This window comes from Spea bombifrons, chromosome 12, assembly GCF_027358695.1.
Source record: "Spea bombifrons isolate aSpeBom1 chromosome 12, aSpeBom1.2.pri, whole genome shotgun sequence".
Classification (NCBI taxonomy): Eukaryota; Metazoa; Chordata; class Amphibia; order Anura; family Pelobatidae; genus Spea; species Spea bombifrons.
This window is the reverse complement of record NC_071098.1, coordinates 669,378-697,183: the sequence shown is the minus strand read 5'-3', so window position 1 is coordinate 697,183 and position 27,806 is coordinate 669,378. Positions and strand designations below refer to the sequence as shown.

The following is a 27,806-nucleotide window of genomic DNA, read 5'->3' as shown; positions in this document are numbered from 1 at the left end:
TTTCCTTTATTCCAGTAAAAATATTTCGAGTGACATATTAATTCCCATAAAGTGGGACCTGGAGACGGAGAAACCCAGCACAGCATTCTCAGCCTAGGCCGTGATCGGTCATTAACTATTTGGGGAGAATGCTGGAAGTTTGGTTTCCTTATTTGACAAGAGGCTCCGTTTTTTACCAAATTACCAAAGAGAAGCATCTTCATGGAGGTCACGGAACATAAAGGATTATTATTATTACCGTTAGTATTAATATTATTAGTTATGTTTCCCGGGAAACCAAGGCCCCCGTTTAGTGCATTTCAATGTATTGCTTATGAATTGCATTTTTAACAATCGCATTTTTTTAATTCAAGTTAAATTTACCCTCGCTGGGCGGCATTTCGGAGGCCAATCTTGTAATCGCATGAAGCAGTGGCGGTCTTTGCCACCCGTCAATCTACGGTGTGGCATTTCTGTGAGACCACCCGTGCGAGGGCCGATCTCTTAACTCTTTGGGTTCCAGATGGAGAGTTAACAAGTCACAGCGCTCAAAGGAGCAATGATAATAAAACAAAAGGACGTTATAGCGATACTCTTTACATGAACCCATTCTGGGCAGTTGCGGCACGGCTGCTATTAACCCTTTTCAGTTTTTTCCAGATAGACACCGAACAATTAATTTCTCATACCAAAGCAGCTTGAAAATGAATATTTTAGGGTCTCTCCAATCGTTTCTTTGCAAATATTGGCAAACTGGCACTCAAAATCAGAACGTCCACTCGGACAAACCTTAAAATACCTCAAGAAAACAAATTCTCTGAGATTAAAGGGTCAAAAAACAGAGTTAAAGTAACATACATTTTGGTAAAAACTAATTTTGCATTTCACAGTTAAGTACTACAAAGTTTTTGGCCCATATAAAAATAACATTGCAACTCAAAGTGCATCTGAGAGAAACACAAAAAAAGAACAAAAAAATAATCACTATTCTCCAACATATTTACATCATTTGGTTTTGACCCGGATTTTTTTTTTCACGCTATCACCATAGGAACGTCATCTGAAAATCCACTAATCATGGGAGCGTCATCATCATCGTCACCTGGAAATTCAAATAAAGTTAGTCAGAATGATGGACCAAATCATACTGCTTAAATAAAGACAACTCAAGCTCCAGATCCGGTCTGGTAACGGGGGAATTATAGGGTACATCTGCCACGGCTGTGCATGCGCTGACCAGACATCGTTAAAAACAGAAAAACCTACCGATATCGTCCCCGGAGGAGAATATGGCGGAACCGAGTCGCGAGCTGTAGTGGCTGTTTGCAAACGCCGTGAAGCTGTTCTGAAGTCTCCGGTGTCGCGTGTATAATATGATGAAGCCCAAACCAGTTGCCACCAACAGCAAGAATAGTACTGGTACCACGATGGCGGCCACATCGCTGGAGTGCTCGTTCTTCGATAACAAGAGATCCACGCCTTGCAGACAAACATTAATAACAGAATAAGTATCCGATGGATGTTTGGATTTATAAAGAAGAAACACAGAGGGCAAACAGCAAAAATGAGAAAATGTATATAAAATGATTACAGATTTTGTCACGTTGAAGGTGCAGATGGGGTTACGCAGTTACACAGAATCCTCCACATCCAAAAAGAAGAGCAGACACCGGAGGAACTCACTACCCCGAGGAAGAGACCCTTCATGTAAACGTAACACTCCTTTAACTTCTGTGAGTATTAAATAATGATTTTGCAGACAGGGCCAACATGGAGATAACACCTTCAAGGATGGGCTACGAGCGCATCTACGACCCTCTCGGTGAAAACGCAGATGCCCCTGAATGCTCCCTGTAACCGGTGGGGGACTTACCGGTTCCAAGCTCGTCGTAGAACAGAAAGGCCGGCTCGCCGCAGAGCTGGTCGCCGTACAGACACCGCGCTTGCACCGTGAACGTGTAATTGTGACCCCTCTTCAGCTTGGAAATCTTGAAGAAGTTATCGGTCGTGTTCCCGAGACAGGTTGTGGCGTTACTCGTGCCGTCAAACACATGGATTTCGTACCCCTGTCAGTGTGAGAAACGCATTTGATAACCGGTCCGGAAAAGAGCGGCTGGCGGTTCTGTACCGTTAATTAGCATTTTCAGGATAAATACATTAAACTGAGGAATCTCAGAACTTTAACTTTAAATATAAAATCTATTTCATTTGTCTTGCTTGAATAAAATAACAAAAAGGAACTTTTGAATACAAAAATATATACACATATACACAATGATTTCTGAACTAACAAGGATTGCTCTACAACTTAACTGAATTTGTCACAATTCAAGAACCTGATCTGATTGTAAAAAAAATAAAAAAGCTGGTGGGGCTTACTCTGCTTTCATTAAATATTTTTTCTTTTAACGCCAAACTCTTCCAGAAGAGCAGGATGTGGTCGTTCTCGCTGATGATCTTTAGCGCTTCTGGAGCGGACAACGGAACTGGGGAAAAAACAGGAAATAAAGAGAAATTAAAATGATGAGAAGACGCTGTTTCCCAACATGCCCCAGGAACCCCATCTCTGTAACATGTTTCACCGAGTGCCCAAAGTGTCCAAAGCTTCACAGCATGGGATTTGTATGTTTTACCCGTGTTCAGTTTGATGCTGGCCTCCTTGCTCATGTTGCGGAGCTGGATGGTTACGCTGTATTTGCCCCCAGGCTCCAGGTTTGCCACCCGGTATTCTATGCTGCTGTTCTGGGTGCTCAGCTTGTAGTTTGTGTCCGTTTTCTTAATCAAATCTTTCACAGCAACAACGTAGCCCTGCATCGGGAATCACACAGCGAGGTCAGCTTCACCGGCACTTCCAAAAAACACCATTTTGATTCCAATTTTTTAGTAGTTTTCATTTTTAAGCACAATCGAACACTTTTACATGCAGTTTATTTCTTTGCAAACAAAATTCATATTTTTTCTATGTTAAATAAGAATATTGGTGGTGTTGCGGAACGTGTTCCCTATTTTTTCGACCTGTATAAATTCCGTATAATATACCGTCTGAATGATGCTGGTAGAAGTTCGGGCTCGCGCCCAGCAGCGGCCCATCTGGAAGATATGTACTACCATATGATTACACTCCGCTAGCCCAGTCCTAAACCTAACTCACCAAACTCCAGTAACCAACTGCCCCAATTTACCCGACCAACCCCACAGACCGTCCGGCAGTTGTGTCATCGGAAGAATGAATTCTAACTCACCATTTTCTCATCCGGTGAGTCGTACGGAGATTCCCATTTTATGACAGCAAACGTTTTATCGATCCGCACAGCGTGGAGATGGCGCGGCGGTAACCGGTTATCAGGAACCATTTTTACCGCAATATAATCTGAAGGAGGACCTAGATAAGGTGATACGACCCGCACCTAAAAAAGCAATAATTATTACATAAAAAAATGTTTAACATGCAAAAACAAATAAAAATTCTTGAAACTGTTACGTGGGGAAGATCACCGAAAATGATAAAAAAAAAAAAAAAAATCATAATAAATTATAGAGTAAGGAAAAAGAATCCAACTTACCAAAAACAAGTACTGCTCATCTCTGCTCACGAGAACGGTGGCGTTGTGTAAGGTGGTGTTAATATTATATGGATTCCGGTAAAGTCCTAAAAACGACGTAGCATAAAATATTCCGTAGATCTAAACAAAGTGGGGTAAAAAAAAAAGAAAGAAAAACACAAATCAAAACTTTTAGGGGAAAAATGTAAACATTTATACAGAGTAAAGGATTTGAGGATCCAGCAACGGGGTCAACAAACGCTACAAAAACGCACCGGCTGCTCCCAAAAAGATAACTTATTGCTACCTGTATTAGCCTCTACCACTTCTGCTGGGAGGCTCTCCCTTTTATCTACCACTCTCTAAGTAAAGACACCGATATCAGCTTACTTCGTGGTTTCTAGTGGATTATCAGATATTTTATATGCATCACAAAACAGGATCTATTTCATTCAAAGCTAAATATACAGCTGCGGAACTGCAACCCCTAGAACTCCCAGCTGCCACCACAGTGATCACAGAGCCTCCTGACACATGAAGAGCTGCCTGTTGGCCACCACCAGCTGACAGTTAGTAAATGGAGCGTGTGGCCCTATTGGTATGGGGGTGCTGGAAATGTGCATGAACCATACCGCGTCCTTTGCTCCAATCCAGTTACACTCCACCGCCGTCTGATTGATGGCCTTGGCTTTAAGGCTTGGGGCTGTTGGTTTGGTCCCCTTGGTCACAAAGTGTTTAAAAGACACAGCGCTGTCTCCGAAGTCAGCCTTCGCCCAGGCAGAGATCTCGTAGGCCGTCTGCGCCGTTAGGTTGCGGACTGAATGAGAGAGAAGAAGGAGGTGACTGAAGGGGTAATTAAGGCAAGTGAAAAACAAAAGCCACCAAGCAGCTGCCATAAGCAGAGCGAAATAATGGAGCCATTCCGAAAGCAGCATGCGCAGAGCGGCTTACAGTACTGCCGGACCACAACGTAACAAAGGACTTCCGGGTCAGCTGCGCCACCTGGTCTCACAGGGGTTAATTCTTTTCAAACATCAGGGGGTTTGTGAGACCAACTAGGTAATTTATTAATGACTGGAAGGCAATTATCAGAGAGGGACCCCCACGGGGCGCATTACTACAAACATAACCTCACCCTCGCACACCACCGTCTGCCCCTCGAACTGAAGAGTCCTTCTCTCCTGCACATGAGAGTCAAACTCCCAGACGAGGGACACCGAGTAACCACGAACCTGCAAGAGAACAGCACAACACATCTTAACCACGGACATCGCATGATATCATATGTTATTGCATGATATCATGTGTTAAAGCACATGCGGTGACGCAGGCACTGTCTCCGGGGGTTTTGGTTGGTTGGTGTTACAGACAGCTGAACTGGCTTGGGGTCGGAGAGGAAAAACATGCGCTACCTGAACATCAGAATCCACTCTCAAGCTGAGATTTACGGAGTCCTCGTCGTAGCCGTGAATGGTAATGGTTGGTGGCGGCACCGCTGGGGAAGCAAGGCACGCAGGGATAAGAGCCGGTTCAAAATGGCCACCAGCGCAGAATTACCTGGATTACTCAATGTGACAAATAAACTAAACCCTTCCCAGGGACGGCAAGGGGGAATTCTGCACAAGCCGGGTAGAACGTGAGAAAATTAATAAAGAAATAACATTTTACAGAGAAAAGCAATCCACAGGCTCTTGGCGCCCAAACAAACTGTGATTTGGGGATTCTATAGGCTCCAAACATCTCTTTGTAGAATAGACAGACTCCTGCGCCGCCCCCGGCAGGTTTGTGCATATAGAAAGTGAAGCCAGTTCACATGCTGAGCTATATATACACATACAGTGTATATATACACACACGGAATGTTTTATTCTGAAGTACCCTCCTCTCGTTACCGCGCTGTATCCGGGACGCACCTTTCCCTTTTCCGGTGTAAATACTTTTGGTGTCGCTCCAGTCCCCAACGCCGCGCCCGGTGACAGCAGCGACCTACGAAACACAGAATATTAAACGGGAAAACCAGACCACAGAGACTACGGCTTCCGCCAAACTGGGCCGTGACCCCAAAGGAGACCCCCGAGAAAAGGCTTAGAAACAGTTTACGGATATCACAAGAACTAGAATTTCTAAATATATACAATATTTGTATAAATTTACATAAAGAAGCTGAAAAGCTGTATAACGACCATGAGATTACCCTGACGGAATACATTGTATCCGACTCCAATAATTTTATTTCTGTGATATTCCGCGGAGAATTAAACGACCACCATCCCTTCGTACCGCTCACAGTATACGAAACCTGGAGAATTAAACGTTTTCATACATTACAAAGAAAGTGAATCCTAAAAACAAAATATCTGTAACTTCTACAGCTGTGTGACTCATATGGGGTGCAGTCACTAAACTGAAGTGCGAGTGCCCCGCTTCACTGCATACGATACTGAGAACTGAGCCGGCCCCTGTATAATGTATAGTTAAATCAGCGAGCCGGCCCCTGTATAATGTATAGTTAAATCAGCGAGCCACCCCCTGTATAATGTATAGTTAAATCAGCGAGCCGCCCCCTGTATAACGTATAGTTGGTTTATCTTACGATATACTCCCGGATTAATCCATGCGCTGTGGCCGGGGCCGACCAGCTGGCGGTTATAACCCCTTGAAGGTCTTTATTCACAGACAGCTGCAGGTGCCGCGGGGCATCAGGAACTGGAGGAATAAAAAAGCAAATTACACCTGCTAGTTCTCTCCAAAACCTTCTGTGATGCAACTCTCCCCAATTTCTAGACTTACTAACCCCCTGTAAGGGGTAGATAATTACTTACTGCCCTCAGGGGTCCTCAGGGTGATGACATCATTTGTGCTGTAAATCCTGCGCAGGCACTGAACCTGGACCTTAGCCTGATAAGTCGTGTCAGGTTCCAGGATAGTTAAGATGCAGACCGTTTTATTGCTGTGAGACTCCAACATTTTCCACGTGCTCTCCCCAATAACCCTGCGACACGGGATATTACATTAACCTACCCCCGATAACCCTGCGACATGGAATATTACATTAACGTGCACCAGATAACCCTGATACTTACCTGTAATAAACATTGAAGATGCAGGATGACAGGGGCATCTTTTTGGGCCGCGTCCAGGTCAGCGTGATGTTCCCGTTAAAGTCGGCCGACCATTGGAGATTCTGGACTTTGAACACTATGGTGTCATCTATTAGGAGATAAGAGAACGTCAGGGCAGAACATGCCAGCTACATGCGATCCAATACATGCATTCAATGCTGTCAAGCCCAGCGGCGCAGGTTCAGTGGATTCCTTGGAGTATGTGAATTTACACCGTGGTCCTCCTTCTGCGTCGCGGCTTCAGCAGCTCTGTACCTGTGCAGTTTGCTTCGTCGCTGCCATCAGAACAGTCCAGAAAGCCGTCACAAGTATCGGACAACGCAATGCACGCCTCGCCATCTTCACACAGGGACCCGTTAATGCAGGGAGTGGGGCCACGCGTGGCTATTAAAGAGAAACACACACATTACGCGTCCCACCGAATAATAAGACTGCGCTAGTTACATTACATGGTGGTGATAGCGCCAGCAGATGCAGTGGCGCTCTTACAAAAGAGGATGGTGAAAATTAACAATAACATTAAAACTGATAATTAGACAGGAGGGTCCTGCCCCATGAGCTTCCAATCTACTAGTAATAAGACTACAAAAATACAATTAATCACGAAATTGACTAAACCATCGGAAACCCATAAAATACCCAAATCAACTGACAGCATTGCAGCTCGTCGGTGCCGTCCAGACAGTCGCGGACTCCATCGCAGCGTTTCCAGTTGGGGATGCAGCTCCTCCACTTCTTGCACTCGAACTCCCCGCTGCGGCAGCGGCCGGGGGGCGGCGTAGTGGACAGAGTCACGTTGGCTGAGAACAAAAAGAAATGAATGGAGGAAGTAACGCCGAGTCTTTATTTCTGTATAATTTCACGTTGCGCTATTTTCTGAACATGAAGCTGTTTTTAGAATATTTTGCCGCGGTTACAGCATATCCAGCAGAGCGGCAACAGGCCCGAATCCTGAGAGATCTGGGGGTAACTCACCCCGCGTCGGACAGCCCTCCTCGTCTGAGCCGGATAAACAGTCCTTGTACCCGTCACACACCCAGGTGCTCATGATGCACACGCCGTTATCACAGCGGAAGTGATCGGACGAGCAGGTGGATCCCGCTGCGGTGCTGTGAGGAATCGTTTCTGTACAGATAAGAAAATGGTTAATCCCACAGAAACACTTTACAGGAATACTGCATAAACCAATGGATATCCGGGGCTCTGTAACCAGAAAATTAAAATATACTTCGCATGACCCTTTGGTAGTAACCAAAAAACACGTCGCTGGCAGGCATGTGAGACCCCCCCTAGGCTGGTAAGACAATTCTGCACCCCACCATTCAGGGCCCAGTGGCCCACATCCCGGACACACCATGCCAAAGCAATACAGTGGTGTATAGTGATACTTGTAACAATAACTTTTTGTGCCCCGGGCCTAGAGGTTCACAATGCTACAGGCCATCCATCAGCCACAGGAGACGGACACCGGGGGTCTCTTTATTGAGCTACTTAACTAATTAAATATTTTATGGTAGCCCACAGAGCGCTGCTGCCCGGTGCGCATGGCCGTCGAGCCAGCGGCATTCACACACCCAATCTTAATTCACTTGTCTTACCCTCCCGAATCTTACCTCCACATTCCTTCTCGTCAGACCAGTCGCCGCAGTCGTTCTCTCCATCGCATTTCCAGCGTGAGGGGATGCAGTGACCGTTCTCACACTGGAACTGGTAATACCGCGAGCACGCCGGCGTGTCTGTGGGGTTTTCTGGTAAAATTAAAAGGAATGAACACAGATGCGTAAAGCAGAAACAACACAAAACAATGGAAGGCGGGAGCCAGTTGCGCGATCTTACCACAGTTTGCCTCATCTGAGTAATCACCGCAGTCGTCCATCCCGTCGCATTTCCACACTAGGCTGATGCACACACCGTTTTGACACAAAAAGCTAAGTGGGTCGCACGTCCGCTGGAATTCTGGGTCCCGAGCTAAACAGCCGAGTGAAAGCACAGAAAATCAGAGTATGCTGCCGGACACAGAGTATACTGCCCTCACTCATAGAGTATACTGCCTGGCAAATACAATCACTGGGGAAGGGGCAGCTGTGTATGGGACCCCTGAGGATGATTGCCCCTATTTTCCTGTGTTAAAGACGGCCCGGGGTCTGGTACCGGAACAGAGAGGAGATACTGGGGCAGATACCCAGGACGGTACGCAGAGGGTACCAGACTCACCACAGCCGGCATAGCTGGGGTCCTCATCAGAACCATCTCGACAATGTACGATCCCATCGCATACCATGGAGTGGAACAAACACTGCAGCCGGTTCTTACACACAAAGTCCATATAATGCGTGCACAGCGGCTCTGCGGAAAATCCACAAACCGTGATTGGAAGAAAGGGAAAAAATCCCTCCAATCTCTTACTTCTGCCATTTTTGCATTGAGTGTTTATTCCGCCTCCACTCACCACATTGTTTCTCGTCTGCGCCGTCAGCGCACTGGGCTATACCATCACAGTGCTGGCTGGAGGGGAGGCAGGTCCCGTTACGGCACTGAAATCCTTTACACTTCTTTTCTGGAAATAATCACAAAAACACAGAGATGTTCGCCAAGTAAAGCCAACGGAACCAGGAGGGATCCGAGAAAACACAATGCGACGGTCTAGAACACATTAACGCACTTCTGTCTGAACTGCATTATTAACCGGATCACCAGTTCTTTCCCGCATGGCCAAAGCGGCCCTCTGTGAGGCAGGACGGCCGCTGCGCATCAAACTGTCTGACAGCATTTTTTTTTTTTTTTTTAAACCTGACCCTCCCCCCATCCATGCGAGGCACAGCCGCCGAGAAGCGTTTCCGTACCACAGATGCTGTTATCCTCGTCCGAGCCGTCCTGACAGTCCATGTCACCGTCGCAAACCCACCGCTGAGGAATACAGTGACTGTCGTGACACTGAAAACTTGAAGCCTCACATGTGTGCGAGATCGCTGGGGGGACAGAAGAGACACAAAAACACGTCCAATGGAAAATGTTTTAAAGTCTGGAAAGCAAAAGCGGATCTACTTCCTGACATCATTTACATATATCCATAACAGAGGGGAGCGCAAGGGGTTAACAAGGACGCGGGACACGGGCTCTAAGACACAGGCGGAGATGTTCCTCACCCTTCTCCAGAAATGTCATTGTAGCGAAAGGATCAGTTTTCCACCTTCCAGAATTATTTAAGAGACAATAATACAAGATTTCAGCCGCTTACCTGTACAGTTGACTTCGTCGGACCAGTCGCGGCAGTCGTTGTCCCCGTCACACACCCAGGACTGGCGAATACACATCCCCGACGTGCAGTTAAACTCATCCTCTTTACACTGATGAGCCTCTGTGAACGAGATACTCAGTCTTACCATACAGTGCTGCGACTTTCCAAGAGAGAGTGACCTATGGATGGGTGTCCTGAAGCGCTCTGCTAATCTCCCAACCCAGCGGGGTATCTGTTCCAGGACTCCACCACTCCCCTATAAAACTGGCTGCTGCAGAGCCTCACCTTTCCCCGGCTGCAGGTTCTTTACACTATCGATCCAAAAAATGTCAACTAAACGGTGTAAAGCGTATGACACGTCAGAGTAACGTCACTGAATGTGATATAAAACTCTCCATGCAGAGCCCTCACCGCAGTGGCTTTCGTCGCTGTTGTCGCCGCAGTCATCATCCAGGTCGCATTTATATGACAGCGGGATGCAGGTCCCCGATCCCTGGCATCGGAACAGCGTGTCCGGGTCGCACGTCGTGGACGCTGCATCATCAGGAACAAAAATATTCAGCTACAGCAGCAAATAATCAAATTACCTAAAGCCGCATATACCCGCCCGTGTCTGTGTTAGTGAATTAACAGAGAATGCGATGAAAGCCATATCTGGGGTGGAATAAAGAGGCACAAATGCAGCCTGACCAATCAGCTGCGCAGTAAATCCTCCGTATCAATGAATAATTATTCACAGGTTTTGCAGACACACAGAGGCGCGTTGAGCACCCAGGGGGTCTCGCCATACAGAGCAGGGGGACGGGGTAACTCACGGCAGTTCTTCTCGTCACTCATGTCTCCGCAGTCATTGTCGCTGTCGCACCGCCAGATGGCGTTAATGCAGTTCCCGTTACTGCATCTGTATTGACTGGGCAGGCAGGACGCTTCTGTGCAAGAAAAAAGAGAATTTAAGTTAACATTGTAAAACAGAAGGAAAAACTTAAAACAGCCGGATCTCTGGCGCACAAACCGGCTTCCAATTCATTTCTGACTCTGCTGCTGTCTGTAGGGATCAGGAAAAGCAAAAGGAGAAGCTGCATCTGCAGGGCTGCACGTCAGACCCCCTAGCTATACATTACTCCATACATTTCAGAGAGCTAATCCCAGCCTCCGGCCAGAGGGGATCACCTTGCTTTGCGCAGGTCCCGTTGCGCAGCTGGTAACCCGGCGGACAGTCGCACTGCATCTCCCCTGACGGCAGCCGCGACTCCTTGATGCCCTCCGGACAGCGGCAGGTTCGGCTGTTATTGGCTTTAGGAAGACAGAGGACTGTGCAAGGCTTTAACACACAAGCGTTGACTCCTGTTTTAAGAAAGAAGAGAGACGCGTTACAGCGGAGTCACCATTAAAACATCACAAAGAGGAAGACGTCTCAGCCGAGGTCTCAGCGGTCTCACTAACGTAAAAGCAGAGTTGGTGGCCATATGAACAAATCCAATGTAATATTAAAGACACTGGGGGTGGGTCAAGTTTAAATGTGGGTGCGGCCAATATTCAGTTCCAACCCCTCATCATATGGAGCATAAATGTCTAAACGTTACCTGCAGACTTTCCCTTATAGAAAATTTTCATGTCCATGACCCCAGACAACCGGCCAATCAGAGCTTCCGTCCTGCCGCCACCGGACTTCGGGGCGCGGAATATACTGAGCTGTGACCAGTCATCCCAGTAGATCTCATTCTGAAACCAGCAGAATATTTTACTAAATTATTGTATTCATTATTCCATTAATAATCAATCACGGACTTCATTACCCAATCAACAGCCGCTAATTAAACATAACGAGGAAATGGAACTAGAGAAAGAGGGATGAGGGGGGAGAAAATAAAGCAGACTCCAGTTCCCCAACCTCCGTATCGGGCATCAATGCACCTTAAACACGGCGATGGCGTAAGGATGAGGCAGACTGTCCAGGATAACCACCCTCTGCTGGCCCTCGAAGTCGATCCTCTCAATTCTGTCCAGAAAAGCCTCCGTCCAGTAGATCCAGCGCTCGTCCACAGTGATCCCATTCGGCCATTTAATGTCCTCGGAGACCAGGTGCTTCAGAGAAGAGCCGTCCATCTCACTTCTGTAAATCCCGTGACGCTCGTCGCCCCAGTCTGTCCAAAACATGAGGCTGGTGGCACCAGAAACAGAGTGTTATTACCCAGAGCCCGAAACACATACATTATTTACACCATAACTTTGAATTGATATCTTTCTTTTTTCCAGTCCAGTTAATCCAGAGATGACTTTATACACCAGAGTTACTTACCCCTCAGAGGGCACCAGCGCCAGCGCTCTCGGACGCTCCAGGACAGTGGAGTTTAGGATGGTGAGACGCAGATCTCCATCTGTATTGGCCACCTGAAAAAAACACGAGACAGTCAAACCCTGAGACGGCGTGTCAGAAAAAGAAAAGAAAACAATGTGAATGAGACCCCTGAGCTCCGTGAAGCCTGCTTGTCCCTTTCAACGGCTGTAAATGGCAGAGATTTGTGGGAGTTGTAGTCCAGTAACAGCTGCAATCCATGTGTGACTAACCCAACAGTATATGCGACTAACCCAACAGTATGTGTCTGGCGCTGGCCAATAAGCAGCGAGCAAAGTTTCATAGCTTTGACTGACACCAAACCCGCCACAAACTGCCCCCCACAAAACTCTGGGGCAGAAACTGAACCTTCATACCTCGATTTTCTTCATTCTGGCGTCCACCCAGAACAGCAACTGGCTCAGGGGGTCGAAGGCCAAGGACTCCACGGTCTCTAAACCACTTCGGACAATCACTTCCTGCCCAGAGCTCCCATTCAAACACAGACGCTGCCGAAAGATCCAGAAAATGCGTTTATTTCCCAACTTAAATTCCCTTTTATGTTCTGATTGGAAGTTTAATCAGCAAATTACAGAACAACATAATTAATAAAAACGGTCGGCTTTAGAACATTCTACCTGGATGACGTCCAGCGTGACGTCCGCCCAGTACAGGCAGTTGTTCTGATAGTCGAAGTCCAGAGCCACCGCCCCGCGGAGGTCCTTCAGAGGAAGCTGCTCGCTGGCCCCGGACAGCAGGTCGTAGCGATAGATCGCGTTTCTCATGGCGTATAAGATAAACTCTGTCTCTTCTGTGCCGAAATCACAAGAAAATTGTTTAAAAAATAAAAAAACAACCCAATAAATACATATTTTAACCCTAAAGAGTTCAGACCTCCAAATCCCACACAAGACGCTCCAATTTATACTAATCTTACTGCTTGAGTTGGTTTGAATGGCATCAATAATTTAAGGGCAGGTGGTTCTCACGCTCCTTACCTCTCACCGGGCAGGGGACCTCCTCTCCATCCAGACGGCTTTCAATGTCTCCTCCGGAACACACGTCTCCGGAAACCCTGCGGTAACTAATTTGAAAAATGGAAACTGTAATTAAGCTCCCCCCATGAAACCCCCAATCCGATTCACATCCCAAAACAGCTAGGATCATGTACCCCGCTGTAACGTTAACCCTTTCTCCTGTCCCTCACAACTACCCAACCGGTCCAAGAATCAGAATGAGTACCGCTAATAATCCGTCCTAGAACACGGTGGGATGTCACCTCTGTAACATGGTTGCGTTTACCCTTTGGTTCTCTTATAGGTGGTGCCTTCAGGACAGGGGCTCGGGATCGGGTATGGATTTCCAGCAAATTCCGGATCAGGGATGCAGATTTCCGACGTCAGATCTCTGCTCGGCTTAAACCCAAAATCACTGGAGGGAGGAAAGCAGGCGTCAAGCGGTTATAGAGCTCGGCCGGCGCTCTGATACATCAGCCAGCGGCGACTCAATCCCACCATTCAAAGTCTTCCCTGGTACAGGAGCAGTTTGAGGAGGTGATCGGTCTGTCAAAGTCCTCCCCGTTGAAGCAGGTGGCATGTGGTGTCCTCCTTTTATAGACGGTTTTGCGCCCTAACAAACATTCGTTCCCGCGCTCATCAGACGGTGACCACAGTTTATAGTCGTTCTCCGCGCAGGGGACACCTAGAACATCAATCAAATGACAGGTTAGAGGCAGGATTATGGAGAGTAGATCCTAGTCCACCTGGATATCGTGTGCGATCCACACAGCCAAAGCCACCGAAACAGACCCCACGTGGCCATTAAGGAAGAGGCATCGGCTAGTGGCTAACGTCGTGGACAGGTGAAGAACAGAGTTACTGCGGCCATTACCTAGAACGTCGCTGGTGTTGACCTGTAAGATGACCCAGCTGTGGCCTTTGCCCGTGTAGGAGCCGAAGATGGTGAACACGGTGCTCTTCTCCCCCGGCTCGGTGAGTAACCCGTAAACAATCAACGAGTAATCAGAAAATGTAAACGTCTTCCAGGTTTCCCCTTCATTGGTGCTGAATCTGTAACCCAAAAAAGCGAGACGGAAATACATTTAACGGAAACAGTCCCGGTTATATCGTGGCATTAACCCTTACAATCCCACGCTCAACGGTCATTCAGATGTTTCATGCAGTAACAGAGCACAAGAAACATGAGAAATGCAGAAAAATAGTAAAAAAGATCAATAATGTTGCTGAACACAGAAATGCAGGACAGATCCCCCTCCCCCCGGTATAACAATAAAATGATCCCCCCCCCTCAGGCAGTTATACAAGCGCGTAATATTTTCAATAGTACAAGTGCGTCATATTTTTATACTTTTCCCCTATTTGTACGTACTTGAGTTGGTTGGTTTCTACTCCTTGAGCGATAGCGACCAGAATCCCTCCGTGATCCCCCCACGTACAGTAGTGGGGCCCGAGGAGAGACTGCAACAAAATGGGAGAAACCCCTAAAATCGCAACCTTTCAGGAAAACCCAAATGGAAGTTAAATTAAAATAAACACGGGAGCCACTAAATCTGACATCTGGCTTCTCATGTTTTACCATGAGGTACGTTACATGTACAATCCCGTGCCCCGTGGCCATGCCGTGGATGTGGACAGCTCACCGCGAGCGCTGTGTCCAACGGGGTTCAGGGCAGAAAGCCAAGTGCAAAGCAAAGAACAGCCCCCACCGCCTGAAATTGGGGCTAAGTAAAATGTATTTAAGGGAGTCATTTACCCCACAATCCCCCCAATAATTTACTGGGCTTTGGGAAATCAATGAATTACCTCCCTCCATCGGACGCCGCCACTGCTGGAAACATACATGTTCATTTTACCGATCATATCTTTTCCAACGGTACCTACCAAAAAGACACGGGACATAAACAAAGACCCCGGGGGCCACAAGGATATCATTGAGGGTACGATACCAGGTGAGCCGTGGAGACCCCGTGTCAGACCCCTCTGTACAGACTACTAACGAAGACCACACATACCGGTCGCCATGATCAGGCCCGGCGCCGACTCCTTGGACAGGATGGGCATAATGTGTAGCTGGAAGGTGATCATCCTGCTGAGCTGCTGCTCCAAGTGCAGAGAACAACCACGCGAGGACTGCGGAAAAGGACAACACGGAACCAATAACGAGTCTGCGTGATTACCGGCTAATCCCTGCGCCCGTTTGGGAGATATTTAGTTCAAAGTTCAGCCTGTGGCAGAGACAGCATTATCTGACCAATCTCCTGTCCTGAAGTCCTAGACCTTCTCCCGTACGGACAAAAGGCTGCCGGAATTAGCAACTTCGCAGCAGGGGAGAGAAAGCTTAATGGGGAGGACTAATACTGCAGATCGCAAGAACATGAAGTTAAAATGGCTGCTCCCACGCGAAACACATACGTTGGCCTCTAACACATATAGTATAGAGTGATTGAGTTATTTAGAGGAGTGATCGCTTACCTAAAGTTGCATCAGCTACGGAAGCAACATGGCGTCTCACTGCAGCGTCCCCCCTGCGCTCTGTGCCAACTGGAGACGCCATCTTATAAAACCTGCTGTAACCCACTATATATTAGAAGCGTTTCCCGTCAGGGAATGAAGCTGAAGCCGTTACCTCGCACTTTTCTCCGTAGCCGGTGTACGCAGGCGGCTGGAGAAACTCCCAGGTGCCTCCTTTATCGAACGTTATCACCGATCGCATGTTCTCCTTGGCGAACGACCCGTTTAGCATGTTGGCCACGTACACGCCGCTCAGACCTTTGACGCGGTGAACGTCAGCAAACGGCTCGTTCTCCAGGTACCTGCGGCACAGAATGCCGTTACGCCTTCTCCCCCCACAACACAGATTTTAACTTCAATAAAACTCCTTCTGACCCAAATACAGGACGTTTTAGGGGAACCCATTAAATTCCCCCAGATTGACCCGATGCAGCTTATCCGTGACCTCATAATGCCGACATATTCTCCATACCTGACCAGGGACTCTTTGCCGCCCTCCCCGGGGTTATAATACAGAACGTTCTCCAGGGACAGGGAGAAGCGGAGCCCCTCGGCTTCCGAAATGTACAGGTTGGTCACGTTGTTGGAGTGCGTGACGCAGACAAACACCTGGTCCTCCGACGCGTCAGTGATGTAATATTCCTGACAGAAACGGCAGAAAAACATGGATTTTAGAGGCATGAAAAAATAATAGTTTCATAATATTCTTAAACCAAATCCTGAGAATGTCGTTGATGAACTTTTATTTGTAGCGGAGTAACCCGGGGCATAACGTGTACGGCAGGAATATGCTAAAAGTCCATTATTAATTGCCCCACCGAGACTCGAGGGACCTCTTCCTGTGCACTTGCCCTACCTCTGATAAGAGAGCGCAGTCTCACTTTACGGCAGCGTTGGTTTAAAAGCGTCTGCCGGCTGCTAAGTAAATGACCGTTCCTGTCCCTTTACTCCCCGAAACACTCAGAATATAGAGCGATTCCATCGGGTTGCAGTAAGAGGACAGAGCCGGTCAGACATTTTTACCCACAGCTCGGCGTCTCCAACTCTCTATTCCTGCGCGGCCGTCTTTTCCTGACGTTTTCAGGGAGGCCGGAGGGTTCGCAGCAGTGAGGCTGAAACTGATGGATCTCTGAAAACCCGCCGAGTCTCTTCAAAGAAACGTTTTTCTTTCAATATGTTAAGAATTCTAATTCCTCCCCGGTTACCTCGCGGCGCGTGACCGGTGCAAAGGACTCACCGTTATCGGATGCCGGGTTACAAACTGCGCCAGTTTCATCGGGTTTCGGTTGTAGGAGACCCAGAGCTGCACCGACGTCTTCTCCTTACCACCCAGCAGGCGCTAGACGTGGCGACAAAGACCCGGGGGTTAGACGGACAGCAATCTCATTAAATAAATACAGCTTCACCCCCAGAATCCCCACGGCCCTATCCGCCAACTTTAACCCCACCTACCGCGGTCTTCGTAGCAAACATATACTTCTCCCGCAGCTGAAAGGCGTCCACGTCTTCTATCACAACCTCGGTCTTCTCCCTGGACTGAAAAAAGTCTGTGCTGCGCAGGACGGTGGATGTTCCCCGAGGCTCATGACGCTCCACGTACACCGTCCTCGGATTGTCAAAAGGGTTAACTCCCCTAAATAAAAGAAAGCAAAAGAAGTCAAATTAGGATCCAATAACCAGATTCGTAAAAAGGCCAAGAATTGGGAACAAAGACCTTTCTAAATTAACCAGCAAACAGGGGGTTAACCTTCTCTACCCAGGGCCTGCCGGAGGATATCCCTGGATTAATGGAGTCTAATTCATTCAATAAATCCCGGTGGTTTGACACATCGCTGCCGGGTATCACCCTCCTGTCCGGGGGCTCGTTACATGAAATAATGAACCGGGCTCGGTTACCAGAAGAAGGACTTCACGTGTTCCTGAATCATTATCCACGTCTGACCGAAATCATCTGACTTCCAGAGCTAGAAAAAAAAAGATTTCAAATCTTAACAATTCCTCCAAAAAATACAGCGGAATGTGAATGAAGCAAACAGGCTCCAGAACCAGGGAGTGGGGGGTTAATGGTGCATAGCGGTGAAAATGTAGCAGTCACCATAGCAACCTGCCCAAAGCACCACCTTAAGCACTTTCTATGAAGCCCCACTTAATAGAGAGCGGGGCAGGGGGCTGCGCGGCGTCCGGCTACCTGTTTGTTGGGGTGGGATTTGTCGAAGCCCAGAGCCAGGTTGGGATCCGTCGGGTGCAGGAGGAGGTCGGAGGGTCTGAACGGGACGGGGAATCCATTCACCGTGGCACAAAAATCGGTGCTGATCCAGACGTACGAAGCCGCGGCGTCCACAAATATGTACTGCAAGCCAAACGCAGACTGTGAGCGGACGGCGGGGTTCTACATCACTGCCGAGTACGCAGAGGCGGCCATCCCTCGCACGCGCCGCCGTCTCCCCGGGAACCGTTAAGGGATCTACTAATCACAGCCCGGGCAGAATCCAAGCAGCAGGGGCACAGATCGGCCACCAGGGGGCGCCATACGATCAAAAACATATTTAATACAATTTCAACTTTTTAAAGGAGAAAAAAATAACAAAATCAAAAATAATGCGCAAAAACCTTTAATGTGGGAAAAATAAAAATACACGAATTACCCTTTTATTATCAGCCGGACTGTGGAAGAACTGCGCCACGGCGGCGGGGGCGCTCGCATTGCCACCCGAGAACTGGAATTTCTCAGAGATTTTCTTAAAGCTTTTCCCGTAATCATAAGACACGTAAACCTGCGAGACAACGCGAAGAGATGATTCCTCTATTGGCTGTTGACGGTTATCTAAATGCATTAGATTGCAAGCTTCTGGAACTAGTCCGGGCTCTTCTTCAAAGAAAAATAAAAAAAATTCTACCTTTCCACAGAATTCTAACTAGTTTAACGCAATCTGCTCCACATTTCAGGTTCAGGGTCATTTGTTGTGAGTTCTAAACCTCTAGCCACAGGATGGCAACGCAGTTAGACTGTAAGCTCTTGGGAACGGGACTCATTGTTATTGTTTCTCTGTGCATTGCATGTCATCATCGGAAAGCGCTGCAGGGTATAGATAATTATATCCTTTCTGCCCGCCTTTATACAGCGCAGGTCTGTGATTTACCCTCTTGACTCTACAACGGCTGCCCCATCGGCCCCCAACACGCAGATATCTGCTAATAACCTGCAGGGAAGGGCCGACGCGTTTTCTGGCAGCAGTTCCCGGTAACCCTGAATATTTTATCGTTAAATTGAGTGGAAGCCAATGCACCCTCCCCCACCAAAGCAGCGGTGAGTGCGTGCGCAACCCACTAAAACTGGTCGCATATTCTGTGGGATGCATCATACAAAGGGAGCAGTCGGCACTGACGCAGTTGACACGGGATTAGGTGTTATTAACCGTTTCAGTGGGGGCATCACGCATTGTTTACAGAGCCCGGGTGGCGTGTAACCCTTTGAGCACCAGTGATCTGAACAAGGCATGGCATACACAGGGTTAAACATGCCTGCAGCATGCGTGAATTATTTGGACACGGTTTGCAGGGAACGGCTCAGAGACGATTAAATCAACGCTGCAGGGAGAGGCATCGCAAGGCTTTGGGGAGTCCAACTCTAATAAACCTCAGCCAGCATGTGGTGACAGTACACAGCCCCTGACCCGGGGACGCCACGAGCCCAGTACCGGTGGCCAAACACGGCTCAGGCTATCTGTGATTACAGCAGATCAGTAACAACTCTAGAACCCAACCTGCTTATCGCAGCGCGACAGGTAAATGCCTTCACATAGGGGCCACTCACACTTCATGAGTGGGGTCAGATAGAAGGAACCCTTATGGGGTGATATCTGAGATGCCTGCGCCCCACCTGCAGAAAGAATATTCTACATTCAGCCAGCACAGGTAGGGTTAAAATGAATGACAGGCTTCACAAACACATTATTGGCTGCTATAGAGACAGACGGGCCAGGGGCCCTCAGAGAGACAGACGGGCCAGGGGCCCTCAGAGAGACAGACGGGCCAGGGGCCCTCAGAGAGACAGACGGGCCAGGGGCCCTCAGAGAGACAGACGGGCCAGGGGCCCTCAGAGAGACAGACGGGCCAGGGGCCCTCAGAGAGACAGACGGGCCAGGGGCCCTCAGAGAGACAGACGGGCCAGGGGCCCTCAGAGAGACAGACGGGCCAGGGGCCCTCAGAGAGACAGACTGAAGGGGACTCACTGCTCGCAGCTTTTTAAATGGCCAGAGGGAGGCTTTCATTGAGTGGGTGTGGTTAGAGGCGTGGCTGGGGCGAGGAAGAAGAATAATGGGTTTTATTTACTCCGTTTATTATTATTATTTATCTTTTATTTTTATGGCACCAACAATGTATGCAGCGGCTCGGCTCACAAGCTTACGATCTAGAGGATGAAGTTTTGCATATTGTGCCCTACAAACACATCGCTAACAACCTCAACCTCACCTTCAACTCACTGTTTAGTAAATCCATCCCTCTGCCCCGGCTCTATCCTGATTTCATTTATAAAGCGTTTCCTGCTGTTTCTATACACATTATCGGGGCTTTCGGGCTGCGATACCCTCACACCCAGCAAACATTCTGAGCTCGGAGAAGAGAGGGGCATATAGGGGTTTGGGAGGGACTGGTGAAACTAAACAGGGACACTTGGCAGGTGTGCGCTCACATTGCTGCTTTTGGTGCCGGAGTACACCTGGCTGTCCCGGGTCAGTCCCACGATGACGTTGCTCTTCTCTCCGGCCCAGTGAACGACGATCTGGTTGTGAGAATCATTCAACCGAACCTAAAACACAAAAAAGAAATGTAAAAATCTCCGGATATTGCAGAAAAAACCCTGCAAATCTCATCACCCCAGCCGAGAGCCGGCCTGTCCCAGCAAACCCCCAAACCTCCCCGATCCCCCCGCGTCCAATCACAGGCGAGTTGGGTGCCATTCGTGCAGGCGGTAAGAAGAGCCAATCAGCCGTATGGAACGCCTTCTGCCACCCGCTTCCCCCCACTGCCACCCCCTCCCTCGGCCACTCACTCCATCCCGCTGCCCCCCCCATGCTCCCTAAAACCCCAAATCCCGTCAGTTGGGAAAAACATTTGATTTCCTGATTTTATCGGGCAGATTTCTGCCTTTTTTCAGAAATAACACCCTGCGTCTACCGATTCCCCCGCAGAGATCACCTCGACCTGTGAGCCGAGGGGCAGCCATTCACCCTGGATGTTTTTCTGGCTCCATGAAACACGTTTAGTAGACGTGCCCTTGTTACCGTGTTCACCGGGGCCCGTCACGTGACGTTATTTGTTTTCAGTCTCGAGGTCACTTGGTATTTATTGCCCAACACTCTGGACTCCGGCCCATTTTACAAACATCAGCCGATTCACCTGACGCCGGGGAGGCAGTCCCTCAGAAACTGCCCACATTAGAGGGTCAGAAGCTGAGATGGTAGAAAATAAATGGAGCAGTGAGGGTATTAAACATGCATGGGATAGACATATGGAACAGCCTCCCAGCAGAGGCGGTAGAGGGTAATACAGTGAGGGTATTAAACATGCATGGGATAGACATACGGCTCCTGAATCTAAGACGAGACCAACGACTGATTAAGGTTTGAGTCTTTACAGACCAGACGGGGGCCGATGTGCCGGTGGGTTTTACGGAAACACGGATCACCGGAGCAGCCACCCCGCAGGCCTCATATGCAAATGACGCTCTCAGGGCAGACACATATTTGCATATGAGGTCACGGCGTGGCACTCCTGGGGGGATCGCTGTAGATAGGGAGCCGACTATCTATAATCTCCGTCCCCACATTTCACCAACAACCTGACCTCCTGTGATGCAGCGTGCAGTGTATAGTGATGCAGTGTATAGTGATGCAGCGTGCAGTGTATAGTGATGCAGCGTGCAGTGTATAGTGATGCAGGGTGCAGGGTATAGTGATGCAGGGTGCAGTATATAGTGATGCAGGGTGCAGTATATAGTGATGCAGCGTGCAGGGTATAGTGATGCAGCGTGCAGGGTATAGTGATGCAGTATATAGTGATGCAGGGTGCAGGGTATAGTGATGCAGTATATAGTGATGCAGGGTGCAGTGTATAGTGATGCAGGGTGCAGTATATAGTGATGCAGGGTGCAGTGTATAGTGATGCAGGGTGCAGTGTATAGTGATGCAGTGTGCAGGGTATAGTGATGCAGTGTGCAGGGTATAGTGATGCAGTGTGCAGGGTATAGTGATGCAGGGTGCAGGGTATAGTGATGCAGCCTGCAGTATATAGTGATGCAGTGTATGGTGATGCAGGGTATAGTGATGCAGGGTGCAGGGTATAGTGATGCAGGGTGCAGTGTATAGTGATGCAGGGTGCAGTGTATAGTGATGCAGGGTGCAGTGTATAGTGATGCAGGGTGCAGTGTATAGTGATGCAGGGGGCAGTATATAGTGATGCAGGGTGCAGTATATAGTGATGCAGGGGGCAGTATATAGTGATGCAGGGTGCAGTATATAGTGATGCACGGGGCAGTATATAGTGATGCAGTATATAGTGGTGCAGTGTATAGTGATGCAGGGTGCAGTATATAGTGATGCAGGGTGCAGTATATAGTGATGCAGGGGGCAGTGTATAGTGATGCAGGGTGCAGGGTATAGTGATGCAGGGTGCAGTGTATAGTGATGCAGGGGGCAGTGTATAGTGATGCAGTGTATAGTGATGCAGCGTGCAGTGTATAGTGATGCAGCGTGCAGTGTATAGTGATGCAGCGTGCAGTGTATAGTGATGCAGCGTGCAGTGTATAGTGATGCAGGGTATGGTGATATGGTGATGCAGTATATAGTGATGCAGCGTGCAGGGTATAGTGATGCAGCGTGCAGGGTATAGTGATGCAGTGTGCAGGGTATGGTGATGCAGCGTGCAGGGTATGGTGATGCAGTATATAGTGATGCAGGGTGCAGGGTATAGTGATGCAGTATATAGTGATGCAGGGTGCAGTGTATAGTGATGCAGGGTGCAGTATATAGTGATGCAGTGTATAGTGATGCAGGGTGCAGGGTATAGTGATGCAGGGTGCAGTGTATGGTGATGCAGGGTGCAGTGTATAGTGATGCAGGGTGCAGTGTATAGTGATGCAGGGTGCAGTGTATAGTGATGCAGGGGGCAGTATATAGTGATGCAGGGTGCAGTGTATAGTGATGCAGGGTGCAGTATATAGTGATGCAGGGTGCAGGGTATAGTGATGCAGGGTGCAGGGTATAGTGGTGCAGGGTATAGTGATGCAGGGTGCAGTATATAGTGATGCAGGGTGCAGTGTATAGTGATGCAGGGTGCAGTGTATAGTGATGCAGGGGGCAGTATATAGTGATGCAGGGTGCAGTATATAGTGATGCAGGGGGCAGTATATAGTGATGCAGGGTGCAGTATATAGTGATGCAGTGTATGGTGATGCAGGGTATAGTGATGCAGGGTGCAGGGTATAGTGATGCAGGGTGCAGTGTATAGTGATGCAGGGTGCAGTGTATAGTGATGCAGGGTGCAGTGTATAGTGATGCAGGGTGCAGTGTATAGTGATGCAGGGGGCAGTATATAGTGATGCAGGGTGCAGTATATAGTGATGCAGGGGGCAGTATATAGTGATGCAGGGTGCAGTATATAGTGATGCACGGGGCAGTATATAGTGATGCAGTATATAGTGGTGCAGTGTATAGTGATGCAGGGTGCAGTATATAGTGATGCAGGGTGCAGTATATAGTGATGCAGGGGGCAGTGTATAGTGATGCAGGGTGCAGGGTATAGTGATGCAGGTTGCAGTATATAGTGATGCAGGGTGCAGTGTATAGTGATGCAGGGTGCAGTGTATAGTGATGCAGTGTATAGTGATGCAGCGTGCAGTGTATAGTGATGCAGCGTGCAGTGTATAGTGATGCAGCGTGCAGTGTATAGTGATGCAGGGTGCAGTGTATAGTGATGCAGGGTGCAGTGTATAGTGATGCAGGGTGCAGGGTATAGTGATGCAGGGTGCAGTATATAGTGATGCAGGGTGCAGTGTATAGTGATGCAGGGGGCAGTATATAGTGATGCAGGGTGCAGGGTATAGTGATGCAGGGTGCAGTATATAGTGATGCAGGGTGCAGTATATAGTGATGCAGGGTGCAGTGTATAGTGATGCAGGGGGCAGTATATAGTGATGCAGGGTGCAGTATATAGTGATGCAGGGTGCAGGGTATAGTGATGCAGGGTATAGTGATGCAGGGTGCAGTATATAGTGATGCAGGGTGCAGTATATAGTGATGCAGGGTATAGTGATGCAGGGTGCAGTATATAGTGATGCAGGGTGCAGTGTATAGTGATGCAGGGTGCAGGGTATAGTGATGCAGGGTGCAGTGTATAGTGATGCAGGGTGCAGTATATAGTGATGCAGGGTATAGTGATGCAGGGTGCAGTATATAGTGATGCAGGGTGCAGGGTATAGTGATGCAGGGTGCAGGGTATAGTGATGCAGGGGGCAGTGTATAGTGATGCAGGGTGCAGGGTATAGTGATGCAGGGTGCAGTGTATAGTGATGCAGGGTGCAGTATATAGTGATGCAGGGTGCAGTATATAGTGATGCAGGGTGCAGTGTATAGTGGTGCAGGGTATAGTGATGCAGGGTGCAGTGTATAGTGGTGCAGGGTATAGTGATGCAGGGTGCAGTATATAGTGATGCAGGGTGCAGTGTATGGTGATGCAGGGTGCAGTGTATAGTGATGCAGGGTGCAGTATATAGTGATGCGGTGTATAGTGATGCAGGGTGCAGTGTATAGTGATGCAGGGTGCAGTGTATAGTGATGCAGGGTGCAGTGTATAGTGATGTAGGGTGCAGGGTATAGTGATGCAGGGTGCAGTGTATAGTGATGCAGGGGGCAGTATATAGTGATGCAGGGTGCAGTGTATAGTGATGCAGGGTGCAGTATATAGTGATGCAGGGTGCAGGGTATAGTGATGCAGGGTGCAGGGTATAGTGGTGCAGGGTATAGTGATGCAGGGTGCAGTATATAGTGATGCAGGGTGCAGTGTATAGTGATGCAGGGTATAGTGATGCAGGGTGCAGTATATAGTGATGCAGGGTGCAGTATATAGTGATGCAGGGTGCAGTATATAGTGATGCAGGGTGCAGTATATAGTGATGCAGGGTGCAGTATATAGTGATGCAGGGTATAGTGATGCAGGGTGCAGTGTATAGTGATGCAGGGTGCAGTGTATAGTGATGCAGGGTGCAGGGTATAGTGATGCAGGGGGCAGTGTATAGTGATGCAGGGTGCAGGGTATAGTGATGCAGGGTGCAGTATATAGTGATGCAGGTTGCAGTATATAGTGATGCAGGGTGCAGTGTATAGTGATGCAGGGTGCAGTATATAGTGATGCAGGGTGCAGTGTATAGTGATGCAGGGTGCAGTATATAGTGATGCAGTGTATAGGGATGCAGGGTGCAGGGTATAGTGATGCAGGGTGCAGTGTATAGTGATGCAGGGTGCAGTGTATAGTGATGCAGGGGGCAGTATATAGTGATGCAGGGTGCAGTATATAGTGATGCAGTGTATAGTGATGCAGTGTATAGTGATGCAGGGTGCAGTATATAGTGATGCAGGGTGCAGGGTATAGTGATGCAGGGTGCAGGGTATAGTGATGCAGGGTGCAGTGTATAGTGATGCAGTGTATAGTGATGTAGGGTGCAGGGTATAGTGATGCAGGGTGCAGTATATAGTGATGCAGGGTGCAGGGTATAGTGATGTAGGGTGCAGGGTATAGTGATGCAGGGTGCAGTATATAGTGATGCAGGGTGCAGGGTATAGTGATGCAGGGTGCAGTATATAGTGATGCAGGGTGCAGTGTATAGTGATGCAGGGGGCAGTATATAGTGATGCAGGGTGCAGTATATACTGATGCAGTGTATAGTGATGCAGTGTATAGTGATGTAGGGTGCAGTATATAGTGATGCAGGGGGCAGTATATAGTGATGCAGGGTGTAGTGTATAGTGATGCAGGGTGCAGTATATAGTGATGCAGGGGGCAGTGTATAGTGATGCAGGGGGCAGTGTATAGTGATGCAGGGTGCAGTGTATAGTGATGCAGGGTGCAGGGTATAGTGATGCAGGGTGCAGGGTATAGTGATGCAGGGTGCAGGGTATAGTGATGCAGGGTGCAGGGTATAGTGATGCAGGGTGCAGTGTATAGTGATGCAGGGTGCAGTATATAGTGATGCAGTGTATAGTGATGCAGGGTGCAGTGTATAGTGATGCAGGGTGCAGTGTATAGTGATGCAGGGTGCAGTATATAGTGATGCAGGGTGCAGTGTATAGTGATGCAGGGTGCAGTGTATAGTGATGCAGGGGGCAGTATATAGTGATGCAGGGTGCAGGGTATAGTGATGCAGGGTGCAGTATATAGTGATGCAGGGTGCAGTATATAGTGATGCAGGGTGCAGTGTATAGTGATGCAGGGGGCAGTATATAGTGATGCAGGGTGCAGTATATAGTGATGCAGGGTGCAGGGTATAGTGATGCAGGGTATAGTGATGCAGGGTGCAGTATATAGTGATGCAGGGTGCAGTATATAGTGATGCAGGGTATAGTGATGCAGGGTGCAGTATATAGTGATGCAGGGTGCAGTGTATAGTGATGCAGGGTGCAGGGTATAGTGATGCAGGGTGCAGTGTATAGTGATGCAGGGTGCAGTATATAGTGATGCAGGGTATAGTGATGCAGGGTGCAGTATATAGTGATGCAGGGTGCAGGGTATAGTGATGCAGGGTGCAGGGTATAGTGATGCAGGGGGCAGTGTATAGTGATGCAGGGTGCAGGGTATAGTGATGCAGGGTGCAGTGTATAGTGATGCAGGGTGCAGTATATAGTGATGCAGGGTGCAGTATATAGTGATGCAGGGTGCAGTGTATAGTGGTGCAGGGTATAGTGATGCAGGGTGCAGTGTATAGTGGTGCAGGGTATAGTGATGCAGGGTGCAGTATATAGTGATGCAGGGTGCAGTGTATGGTGATGCAGGGTGCAGTGTATAGTGATGCAGGGTGCAGTATATAGTGATGCGGTGTATAGTGATGCAGGGTGCAGTGTATAGTGATGCAGGGTGCAGTGTATAGTGATGCAGGGTGCAGTGTATAGTGATGTAGGGTGCAGGGTATAGTGATGCAGGGTGCAGTGTATAGTGATGCAGGGGGCAGTATATAGTGATGCAGGGTGCAGTGTATAGTGATGCAGGGTGCAGTATATAGTGATGCAGGGTGCAGGGTATAGTGATGCAGGGTGCAGGGTATAGTGGTGCAGGGTATAGTGATGCAGGGTGCAGTATATAGTGATGCAGGGTGCAGTGTATAGTGATGCAGGGTATAGTGATGCAGGGTGCAGTATATAGTGATGCAGGGTGCAGTATATAGTGATGCAGGGTGCAGTATATAGTGATGCAGGGTGCAGTATATAGTGATGCAGGGTGCAGTATATAGTGATGCAGGGTATAGTGATGCAGGGTGCAGTGTATAGTGATGCAGGGTGCAGGGTATAGTGATGCAGGGTGCAGTGTATAGTGATGCAGGGGGCAGTATATAGTGATGCAGGGTGCAGTGTATGGTGATGCAGGGTATAGTGATGCAGGGTGCAGGGTATAGTGATGCAGGGTGCAGTGTATAGTGATGCAGGGGGCAGTGTATAGTGATGCAGGGGGCAGTGTATAGTGATGCTGTGTATGGTGATGTAAGGTGCAGAAATATAGTGGTGATGAGTACCTGTCCGTACACCTTGACCTGCTGCTCGAGCTGTTCGGGATCCAGGCTCCTCCCTCTCCTGCTTGTGGCCCCCGTGGCCCCCCGCTGTACGCTGATCGTGGTCTCCTGCCGTCCCCACCATCCCGGTACCCATAGCGTGTGTCCCCCGGCCACCTCAACCAGCGCCAGTAATACCCCGGCCAGGGGCAGCAGCCACCAGGGGCCGTACCCGTCACCCCTCCGCAACCGAACCGCCATGATGGCCGAGCCCGGGAGCACGTGACCACGAGGGGGCGGGACGC

At 48.8% G+C, this 27,806-nt stretch overlaps 1 protein-coding gene across 2 annotated transcripts; it reads right to left on the bottom strand.

Annotated features, from left to right (window-relative positions):
- Positions 1 to 27,771, bottom strand: SORL1 (sortilin related receptor 1). 2 transcript variants are annotated; one of them, XM_053451366.1, is made up of 48 exons: positions 27,526 to 27,771; positions 20,440 to 20,556; positions 18,392 to 18,520; positions 17,935 to 18,096; positions 17,643 to 17,710; positions 17,199 to 17,379; positions 16,984 to 17,085; positions 16,219 to 16,388; positions 15,862 to 16,048; positions 15,248 to 15,365; positions 15,039 to 15,112; positions 14,605 to 14,693; positions 14,107 to 14,285; positions 13,731 to 13,917; positions 13,519 to 13,647; positions 13,215 to 13,300; positions 12,855 to 13,027; positions 12,594 to 12,725; positions 12,181 to 12,272; positions 11,796 to 12,042; positions 11,465 to 11,603; positions 11,052 to 11,225; positions 10,697 to 10,810; positions 10,293 to 10,415; positions 9,882 to 10,001; positions 9,487 to 9,612; positions 9,093 to 9,200; positions 8,858 to 8,989; positions 8,480 to 8,611; positions 8,242 to 8,391; positions 7,619 to 7,768; positions 7,297 to 7,443; positions 6,899 to 7,027; positions 6,605 to 6,731; positions 6,344 to 6,513; positions 6,115 to 6,227; positions 5,716 to 5,820; positions 5,435 to 5,507; positions 4,934 to 5,016; positions 4,657 to 4,753; positions 4,154 to 4,338; positions 3,543 to 3,662; positions 3,222 to 3,386; positions 2,613 to 2,787; positions 2,359 to 2,465; positions 1,853 to 2,045; positions 1,246 to 1,458; positions 1 to 1,081 (listed from the first exon to the last, which is right to left on the bottom strand). In XM_053451366.1, exons 1-48 carry the CDS (start codon positions 27,760 to 27,762, stop codon positions 1,014 to 1,016), a joined length of 6,597 nt encoding a protein of 2,198 aa, XP_053307341.1. In that variant the 5' UTR covers positions 27,763 to 27,771; the 3' UTR covers positions 1 to 1,013. The 2 variants fall into 2 exon arrangements, with proteins under 2 accessions (XP_053307341.1, XP_053307342.1); XM_053451367.1 differs by having other exon boundaries at positions 6,605 to 6,719.
- Between the last annotated feature and the right edge of the window lie 35 nt (positions 27,772 to 27,806).

Bases quoted from the DNA above. Each gene is read 5' to 3' on its own strand.
- SORL1 (XM_053451366.1), bottom strand. From the start codon at position 27,762: ATGGCGGTTCGGTTGCGGAGGGGTGACGGGTACGGCCCCTGGTGGCTG. The intron at 15,366-15,861 runs GTAACGGCTTCA...CCTTTTCCGCAG, and splicing joins GCTACGGAGAAAAGTGCGAG to TCCTCGCGTGGTTGTTCTCT. The intron at 11,604-11,795 runs GTGCATTGATGC...TGCTGGTTTCAG, and splicing joins ACGCCATCGCCGTGTTTAAG to AATGAGATCTACTGGGATGA.